Source organism: Aplysia californica, unplaced genomic scaffold, assembly GCF_000002075.1.
Source record: "Aplysia californica isolate F4 #8 unplaced genomic scaffold, AplCal3.0 scaffold00224, whole genome shotgun sequence".
Lineage (NCBI taxonomy): Eukaryota > Metazoa > Mollusca > Gastropoda > Aplysiida > Aplysiidae > Aplysia > Aplysia californica.
The window spans coordinates 587009-597660 of NW_004797494.1; the positions used below are offsets into that span (position 1 = coordinate 587009).

The 10652-nt window shown below is 43.6% G+C and overlaps 1 protein-coding gene across 1 annotated transcript in view; it reads right to left on the reverse strand.

The window, feature by feature from the left end:
- The window catches only part of LOC101850723 (T-box transcription factor TBX20), a gene marked incomplete at both ends in the record, with an annotated part of 89646 nt that overhangs the window by 3830 nt on the left and 75164 nt on the right, over nt 1-10652 (reverse strand). Inside the window, 1 exon segment of the mRNA XM_013083316.2 lies at nt 9092-9168. Coding sequence (XP_012938770.1) covers nt 9092-9168 — 77 coding nt within the window.

A 10652-nucleotide genomic window follows, 5' to 3' on the forward strand; every position in this document is an offset into this window, starting at 1 on the left:
CGCCAATTTCAAAAGCTTTTTTTCCATAGCAAATTTGCAGTCCCATTGAAACACGAAATATTTTTTGGGGGGTAAGTATTTTTCAGTGCTCGCAACTGCATAAGGTCATATGAGCGCGCGGGACACACTAAACATTTTCAGTTGATAGGAAATTTTGATTTTTGCCCGGGTGGCAGCTGAAGCCTACTCTTATCAATAAACACGAAATAAAAACAAAAATGCAACCAAAGTGTCTTTATAAACCTACATTTTACCGACACTCCATTTTCCCGTCCACCCTCACCTTTTCACTAAACACACAAGGTAGAAGGCAGAAGCTCCGAGTTGGTATAATTTCCTTACTCGTTCTTCTCGCCATATCCACAGTTTCACTTCTCCCCTTACCCCGCTCGACCCTCAGCCCAATCCCCACTTTATCCCAAGCCTTTTCAAATCGAGAAAACAAACACTTTACCATCTTTTGTTTCCCCGAGACAAATTATCAGAAATTTGATATCTTCCGTGCCATAGAATAATTTAAATTAAAAAAGAACAAAACCACGCATAGTTCCCGTTGAGGTGTGAAGTTGCATTGTTAGACCTATCGATGTTTTCACTGATAATAATTTACACAGAACCACAGGGCAGATGTGACGCAAAAGTAGATTTCTCTCGACACTCCACCAAGTAGGACTACAATTATCCATAGTCGCCGACAGGAACTTTCAGGTGTCAGAAAGAGAAAAAAACTAATAAGCAAAACAGCCACAAAAATGATAGTCCGCGCAGCCTAATCAAAGGGAGAAACTTAGAGAAACGAAAAGCTTTTAATTTCTCAATCTACATAGTTGAGATTCCAGCCCGCGACATCTGGACAGGTTTGCAGTTGGCCGGGGGGAGGCCGTACTCCTTAAGTTTGTCGTAGAACGTAACAAGGACGTAGGACGGAGGCGAGGGATGTAAGCCCGTGTAATCCTTCACGTTGTCACCGGAGCCACGTCAGGCAGAGCGGGGCTTAGCCGGGCCATGATACGTCTGCCATAAGCCTCACGGTGCCAACGCCAAGACATAATACACAGGCGAGGACATACGATCTAGCGGCTAATAATCTGGCTAAACGCTTCCCCCCTTGCGCGATGACTATCTGGCGAGCCCCGACCGCCGACAATATACAGACAAATGGGCAACTATTTGTTAGTGCTGTGGACGGGCGTCCGCTGCGAGCCCCGTGTCCCCGCTGTGAGTGTTTATGGTGTCAATGTGGGCAAGATTAACGCCAAACGCCAGAGCAGCGCTCCGCCAAAGACGCGCGGATTAGCTTGTGCTTTAGAGCCGGCCGTCAGGCCCGTTTTGCTACTCCTTTCCGTCGACAGAACCGCATGTGCAACGTCATAATCCTGTGTGCGTCGTACAGGTATGATGGAAAAACCTCAGAGAGGACTAAGATGAGGGGTGTTGGATTTTGATTTTTGTTTTGTTTTTATTTTTTCTGTGCACTGTAGTGCAATTGGTTAGAAGCTTGGCCGATACCCTGGAGGTCAAAATTCGAATCTAGGTCGGGTCCGGGTTTTCCAACTTTTTCCAAGAACCATTTTCAGAAAGGCGAAATGTGTGAGGACCTTCACAATCTATACTATTACCCCAGCAGACTTGAGAGCATTCTGAAACAACCTCAATTTCCTGAGTGCAAGCGGCCTTTTATAGGCGCTAAAACACTAACATACTAACAAGATCTTTCGCTGTCTATGGCCGGGTACCCATACCCACCTTGGTGTATTGAGGAAAATTCGTGTAAAGTGCCTTTCCCAAGTACACCACGTCGGGCCCACAGCTTGAACCCCCGAACCGGCAACCTCACGATTACGAGTCCGGTAGCCTAACCACTAGGTCACCGACGCCAGGTGTCCAGGTATCCAGGTGGAAATGGGCACTCACTCGGCAATAGACTTATTTCAGCACCTGTAAAGGATGCTACTCCCCCTCCCTCCCCCATGCCAAACAGTCTACACCCAGTGAGTGAGAATGTGACACAGTGAACTGGGGAAATGCCGCCATAGACAGAGGACTATTCCTTATGTCAGTTTGTCTGCGATGAGTTCTATGCCAACGAAGAGACTGGAGCAGAAAATATACAGACAATGACAGTGACACTCTTTATTCATATCGCAGGGAGAAATTTGTCTTGGTCGTTAACAATGGCAGTAGACGTTATAAAAGTTAGACCTAAAGGTGCACTCACGCAAACGCACAACAACCAACTGATGATGGAGACGATCAGCCTACCAACACTGAAATAGACCATCATGGAGAGGGGCGAGGAAGCGTGGAGCACCCCGTCTTTCTAATACCCCAGTTCTACATTCAAGTATTCAAGTATTCAAGTACGTTGGTACGAGAGTCTACAAAGGTGCTGAAGATACAAACATTTTTGGAGAATAGCCATTGTATTCAGAAACATAGAAACTAACTTCTCACATGATAAAGAACAGGGTTTTGCAACTCCAGTTATGTAAGTCACACCGCCACATGATAATTCATGGTTGAGAGTGGGTGGATGGCGGGTGCTCTGGTGTGGTTTGCTTCTTCTTTCCCATCTAACATCTATCGTCCTTATCCCCCCTCCTTCTTTTTTTTGTGTTTGTTACTCTCTTGTAACACCTCTAATCTTCGGCACTTACATGGCCTTATTGTGCTGCAAGTGCCGTATAACACTTACTTAAACTAAACATGGTTGAGAGTATTAAAGAATAGATTATTTTCCATTTCAATGGACACCACAAACAACGGAATGTCGCTTCGACTCATCACTAATAATATCACATAGCTGTGTGAAGCATCTTGCAACTCCGCTATAAAGCAACCTTTGCGCACTATTGAACTGTCATAGTATAGTATAAGGTTTTACGGCGCTCGCAACTGCTTGAACTGTCAGCGGATACATTCTGTTGGCTATTGGGTGAGAGGATGCTATAGAAACAATCATTGAAAATGCAGTGTCAGAACACTCAAAGCATTTATTTCCACAATTTGTTTGGTTGTGAATTTGATCTACATGTTAACGCAGTCTGATTGTTTGTTGTATTTTTTCCTGGCCGTAATTCATTATGCTCTCTGAGCTATGTTACAACGAACAATTTCTTCTGAAAAGGGTGGCAAGTCCTGTTTCATCAATTTTGCACGCGTGAGCTAGATATCCATCTATCAGCATTGTCAGTTCAGTCTTTGAGCAAGGACAAATGTGTACATAAGTACGGAAATTACACACACACACACACACACACACACACACACACACACACACACACACACACACACACACACACACACACACACACACACACACACTCTCTCCCTGTCTCCCCTCTCTCTCCCTCACTCTCTCCCCGTCTCACTCTCTCTCTCTTACTCTCTCTCTCTCTCTCTCTCTCTCTCTCTCTCTCTCTCTCTCTCTCTCTCTCTCTCTCTCTCTCTTCATTCTCCCCCTCCCCCCCCCGCCACAAAAGAGGCCGGGGTCGGTCGATCAACTCGTCGTGCACGGAATAGGTAGTCGTCCCAAAGAGGAGCGTTTCCATTTACTGAAACGTATCCGAAAAGGAGAACTTAAGTGTTAAGAAAAAGGAAATAACTCTGGGTGTACTGGGGGGATTTATCAGGTGTAAGGACTGTTTGCGTTAATTTGGGAGTTGGCGGACTCTCCGATTACCCCGACAAAGGCCGGTTTGTGAGGCGATAGCCTAAGCAAGTTGCCAAAGCTCTGCCCGAGCCTTTCAGCAAAACCCTCAAAATGTCACCGCTACATCTCCTGGTTCGGTTTACAACGAGCTCCACAGCTTTTTGCAGCTCGATTCCACGCTCTGCAGCTCAAACATTAACCTATCGCATGCACACAATCATCCTATCAGGTGTCGCGCAGTATACAACTTTAATTTTCATCGAGGTGGAGGACTTTTTTTCAAAACTTCGCGCTGGCTGTATCCGGTCATGTATGACAAGAAATGCTGAACGAGCTCTCTATGTATAAAACCCCCTCTGAGGTTGCTAAAAAAAAAATTCTATTTTTTTTTAAATATCTGTTTCTTGTTGAGTTTTTTCTGCTTTTTTGTTGTTGGGTTGCTGGTTGGTTGGTTTATTTTTTTGGGTTGGTTTTTTTTGTTTGTTGATTTTTCTTTTTTTAGAGGGTGTTTGCTGGTCGTGTTGATGTCCTGGGGTGTGACCCAAGAGGCGAGCCAGGGACAGATCTGACGTGAGCCATGTGACACCTGGGCCCAGGATTAGGCGGGATTTCGAGAGTGTCGATGGTGCAGTTACCTGGTATCCGGCCTCTAGATTCTTACATCTGTTCATTGGGGTTTTTATTTGGCGGGTGGGCAGGGGGGGGGGGGGAGGTTAGTTATAGGGGATTTTTTTCTCTCTTTTTTACGGGGCTGGAATACGGGTCCTTTCCGTTTGTTTCTTGTTGTTTTGTTTGAGGTTAGTTTCATTTTTTATTTTGGCGAAGGTTGGTTTTCTATGCTCATATTTATCTTATTTTTGTTTTATTGAAATATTCATTCTGTACTTTCTTAAATTGCTTTGTCATTTTTCATGTTTAATCATTATAAGTCTGTTTATATTTGGTTTGCTTCATTGTCGTCATGAAGTATTTATGTGTGGGTGTGTGTGGGTGGGTGTGGGTGGGGGAGGTGAAGGGGGTGGCTTTTCACTCTGTAATTTTGATTTAGGTTGACGATTTTTTCCTTGTTCCTTTCCTTTTTTTCGGGTTGCTTTTGGGCTGTAAATGCTAGCAATGTTTGGGTTGCTTTTGGCTATTGTGATTTGTCTTGCCTTAAGACTTTGGGCATAAGGGGGGGAGAAGGTGCCTTGTTTTGTTTTGTTTTTGTTGTGCTGTTTGGGGGGATGAAGTTGTATTCTTCCAAGTGTCCCATTACCTGCTCGGCGATGAGCATTAATACCAGTGGCAGGATTCTCGGGGCGGAGATTTGCGCGTCGCAATAAACACTCCAAGGGTGATATCTCTGACACGACTTTTGTTTCCAATACATAAGCCAGCACACTCGCAGAGCTGCTGATCTGTCATGAGTCGGAATCGAACCGCAGAGCCTAACGTGATTTAACAGCAGATATATTATCCATTGTTGTCAGATATTGTCAGCCTTAAGTCGGTGGGCGATATCACTTAAGCTAATGATATACATGTCAACACAAAGCTCATCCTCCCCCATGTATGCGCACTGCTCATTAGAACAGAAGATGGCAGTGGCATAATGTAGCCCATATTCTAGTGGGGGTATTCTCTATTTGACTTGAAATCGGAACATGAAACTCAGCTGTTGAATATAACTGCCAAAAAGCAGAGAAGTCACGCATTCCCATAACACCTCCTGGGGTCTTAAAAAGACATTTTTTAAACCTCAGATCCGACATCTGTGCAATCGTTCTTTTTCTTCAACAATCTACAAAATACATCCGCTTAACTGTTGTCGGAGGTTTCCCAAACACTTCGGAGCGTTTGTTAGCAAAGCAACTATCAGAACTCTAAATGAATACCAGTAATACTTTTAGGAAGTTTCCTAAACACTTTCAAATGTTTGTTTGCAAAGCAACTTTCAGAACTCTAAATGATTACTTGCTTCTGCACGGCCAACATAATCACGCCCTTAACTGTATTAGGATTTCTTGACAATTTGAAAGTCTAAATGTAGACGACGAAGGTTAACGTACAACTTGCTGTAAAAAGCTCAGAGGTAACTCGTGTGAACTGTTAGTCTTTTCTACCGCTCTCGAAGCTCAGAGGTAACCCATGTGAACTGTTAGACTTTTCTACCGCTCTCGAAGCTCAGGGGTAACCCGTGTGAGTATGTTCTACCTCTCTAGAAGCTCAGAGATAACCCGTGTGAGTGTGTGACTTTTCTAGCTCTCTCGAAGCTCAGAGGTAACCCGTGTGAACTATGAGCCTATTCTCCAAGCTCACCCCTTCGTCCTCTCAACTCCGCCGCCGGAATTTCCTTCTTTACGTGAGCGGAAGTCTCGGGAGATAGACGTGATGACGTGTCACCAGTGCTGCATTGTGGGGCGCCGGCATCAGCCGTAAACTGACGGGGTATCGCATGGCGTCCGGCGGCTCGCGTTGTCATAGAAACAGGAAAAACGACAGAGAGTAGTAACAGTTTGATTTGACCCCCCCCCCCCCCACCCCACACACACACACTGTTTTTGCAGACTCAGTTGAGGGTATTTAAGAGGCATTGTCTGAGACTTTGGTCTAACTTCAATAACAGCAAGCCGGTTTGGTCAGAGGGCAATTAAGTTACTTGAAGAAAAACAAAGTGCAAAAATGTCCCATTCTGGATTGGAAGCAGTGTGACAGATACTAAATTCCCACTTGAGAACAACAAAGCTAATAGAGCACCCAGACAATAGAAACAATGAAGGAAGTTTTACTTTAGAGGTTACTTTTTCTACTTATTACAGCTGCGGAAATTCGACTAACGGACAGACAGCTCAGAGTGTTCCCGTGCGGTTGACTCATATATAAACATATACAGTTCGGAAAAATTGAATAATTTTGAATGGGAGGGTGCAATGGCAGAACGGTTAGTGCGTTTGTCTCCGAAGCGGAAAGTCCGGGTTCGAGCCTCGGTTCGGACACGGATTTTTTTCGCCCCCTCCTGCCCAACCAGCAGTAATGGGTACCTGACTTCGAGTTGGGGAAGTATAGGCGTGGTGGAAAGGAACTGACCACCTTACCACAATATGCCGAAGGCCCAGGAAGTTGTCTCACTAACAAGGCAATCCCCCAATGTCCGGATCGGATGCGGGAACAACTTTACTTTACTTTTTACCTCTTCTGTCGTTTCCCCCATCTCTATGACTGGCATGCCAACACCGCAGATCCCGTGTTTCGATAGACGAGCGCCACTCACAACAAAGGAACAGCCTACACCTCTCCGTGGTGAGCAGTCTCAGGATCGCTCCCCACGAGTGTTTAGAGTTGCTCATGTCATCGAGTCTACGCCCCACAGGGGGGCAAGATCTTCTATCGCCCCGATGTCGTCATCACGGATTGTTCAAGATAGACATTGGCGGAAAGATATCTTCCTTTCGCTTTTTAGTCAAAAACGAGTTTTGATTTAGTAAGGTTTTACGGCGCTCACAACTACATAAGGTTATATGGGCGCTAAGGGGTGGATGTTAACAGAGAAGTCTAAACGGGAATCAAGCTTACTCTTCTAAACCTCTCTAGCATCAAAAGCACAAAGTCTGCTTCGACGATCAAGGCACCCCGGAAATAACAGTTTACAAGCGAGAGACAATCATACAAAAGTTGTAGAGGAAAAGTGACGATGATAAGGATGAGGAAGGAAAAAGCAGCAGTTCCCCCTATGTTGTTCCAGTACAGTATGAGAATGGCATTAATAAATCAACCCATTTTCAATTCTACTGTGCATAAGAACATACTAAAAATCAAAAACGAGTTCTTCATAGACCATGTACTGCAGTTAATTAAATTTTGGCTTTGATGTTTGACAACACCAGGTTTAAATTGGTCGCTTTTAAGCACAAGGGGGCTATCCCGAAAAATACTGTTTAGAGAAAACCGAAGGTAAGGTTTTTGCCACTTGTTCAGTTTCTTTAAAAGACAAGGACAGTTTTCTCTATAACTAAACAAATATACACACCAATGAAACCAAACTTCTCCTATAGGTAGGGCAATGCCCACTTTTGGTGTGGGTCAAGATTTCTGGAAACCCCTGAAATCTAGGTTAGCCCGCTTGTCCTTAAGGGCGACCATTTTGCTTTGCGGATCTTGCTGCTATGGGAACGTTCATTTTAAGTTCAACATGATATAACGGTGACGGCAACTCAGGTAAAGTTTCGTCCTAGATGAGTACAGTTCGACCAAGTACTGCTGAGTACACAAAGGTTATCCCGCACACAGTGGGGGGCAGTTTGCTACCAACGTGACGTCACAATCAACGTTGACATTTTAGGTTCAAATCACTGGAAGATCAGAATTATTTTTTTCTTGTCCTTACTAATAGTTTTTTTTTGTTCTTTTTTTTACCCTGCTCATTTCTATCAACTGGCGCTTTTGTTTTTGTTTTTTTGTTTTGTTTTTTAGTAGAGGTTTTACGTCGTTCGCAACTGCATAATAAGGTCATATGACCGCCAGAAAATTAGAGTCATTACAAGAGAGTAACAAACTTAAAAAAGAAGAAGGGGAGATAAGGACGATAGATGTTTGATAGGAAGGAAGAAGCAAACCACCCCAGAGCACCCGACAACCACCCACTGGCGCTTTTGTGTTTAGTAGAAACAACAACAACAACTACAAAATATGCAGCACTTTGGATTTTAAAATTAACTTTTAAAATTAGTGTAGACACCCTAGAGAAATGTGTTATCTATCTGTCTATCTATCTATTTACCTACCTATCTATCTATCTATCTGTCTATCTATCTATTTACCTACCTATCTATCTATCTATCTATCTATCTATCTATCTATCTATCTATCTATCTATCTATCTTTCTATCTATCTGTCTATCTATCTATCTATGAATCTATCTATCTATCTATGAATCTATCTATCTATCTATCTATCCATCTATCTATTTATATAACTATTTTTCTATCTATATATCTACTTACTAACAGAGTTCCCCGTCAACACAATGTTCAGTTGGATGACCATCGAAAGATACGAAAGGGTCAAGTGAAAAAAGGCTAAGTCACACTGATCCTAATATTTTTTCACTCTTCAACAAGCTTAATAAACTTTAGCTCATTCTGATCGTGACCTGCTTTTATTTCTAAAATTCAGTTTTAGAATGACAGTCAGTTTTGTCATTTAACTGACTTCATAAGGATGTTTGACTGGTACATAATTTGTACGATTTTTTTTTCCTTTAAAACACTGACTTATCCTGGGGTTTTTACTTCACTCCTGCATAATGACGTGTCTACCTGAGCGTCAAATTCCACCAAAAAGCAACAAACATACAAACATGCAAACAAACAAACAAATAAACAAACAACAAACAAACAAAAGAAAACAAATAAGCAAAAAAACAAAAATGGAAAAGTGAAAAATTGATAACGTACACTGACCTGTCGAACTCTGTGAGTCGACTGGAGTCTCTGAAACCCTTGGCGAACGGGTTACTGTCGATCTTCAGCTTAGTAATCTGAAACGTGGAGAACCAAAAGGATGAAAATGATTACAGCACGTAACACTGTGAGTTTTTTTCAAGTTTTAGTAAGAGTTTTACGGCACTTGCAACACAATAAGATCATATAAGTGCCGAAGATGAGAGGTGTTACAAGAGAGTAACGCAGAAAAGGAGAGATCAGGACAATCAACACTGTTTGTTATACGGTTTAGATCCAGAAGTATCAAGAGACAGGGAGAGAGAAGGGGGGAAGCGTAGGGGTTTTTGACTTGACCAAACACTCGGATCTGATCCAGGTTTCGATCAGAATGATTTACTTGAATAACTTGAGTTACTTGAATCTAGAACTGGGGTCTTGGGAAGACGGGATGCTCCATGCTTCCTCGCCCCTCTTCATGAGGGTCCATTTCAGTGTGGGCAGGCTGATTGTCTCGATCAGAATGTGATGTGGAAACGTTTTTCAGAATCTGTCTATGCTTTTTTTTAAGGTGGGGGGGGGGGCGGATGGGGTCGAAAGTGTGATTCATGTTGGTCTTAGTAGTGTTATAATTTCGTATTTCTTTTCAAACGAAGGTAGTAGGGTGATGACTGTATGAGGGGTCTGGATTACTTTGTGTCTTTTTGTTCTCTTGGCATTTAATGTTCTCTTGGCACTTCTACATATTAGTATTTGGAAAACCTTCCCCTCTCTGCATGTGATCTTCACCTGAACAGTATTTCGCATCGTCACTTCAGTAGGTGTGGGGGGTGGGGGGGCTTTATGAACAGCGGTGTAACATGTGGCTAAGTTTTTGTGTCTAAGTCTGTCTGATTTTATCCGACTTTTCCTCATTCCGGAAAGTTTGTCTCTACAGGCTCCTCTCCTTCCTCTTTCCCTTGCTACCTCTTTAGGCGATAATGCTGGGAGTATCGTCAAGGGAGGCCGGTGTATGTCCGGAGTGCAATGACGGTGTTGCCCAGGACAAGTAACAAGTAGCAAGTAATTAATAGCGGTGGGGATAGTACTGGGTTCAAATCCACACCCGGGCGTTCTTGAACTTGGGTTGTTTGTGAAGACATCATGACTCACCGGCCATTTGGTTTAGCACAGTCCAATCGGAAACGGTCGTTAAATCAGAGGTCGCGCCTCTTAAATAACGGAACAGTGTTGAAAGGGCGTTAAACCAATTCCAAGCCACACCACACAACGGCCAATCTGGCACAGACGCTGGCGTGGTCCTGGAATCAGCGGGAAACTATCAAGACGCACGTCTTCGCGTCGGCGAGAAAGCTACATGGGCGCAGACTGACATTTTCAACACTGCAGCACAATCAAAGCGCGCCATTTTCACGGACATGTTATCTCGCCGACATTTTCTGGTCCTTTTTGGAGAGCTCTCCATGTAGACAGGCCTGGACTTTCACACGAAGTCATCCCGGCAAATTGAGAAAAGACAAGATTCTCACGTCGTCCAATTTCCACAACCCACCCTCCCCCTTCCTTACCTCCACTCCCCTTT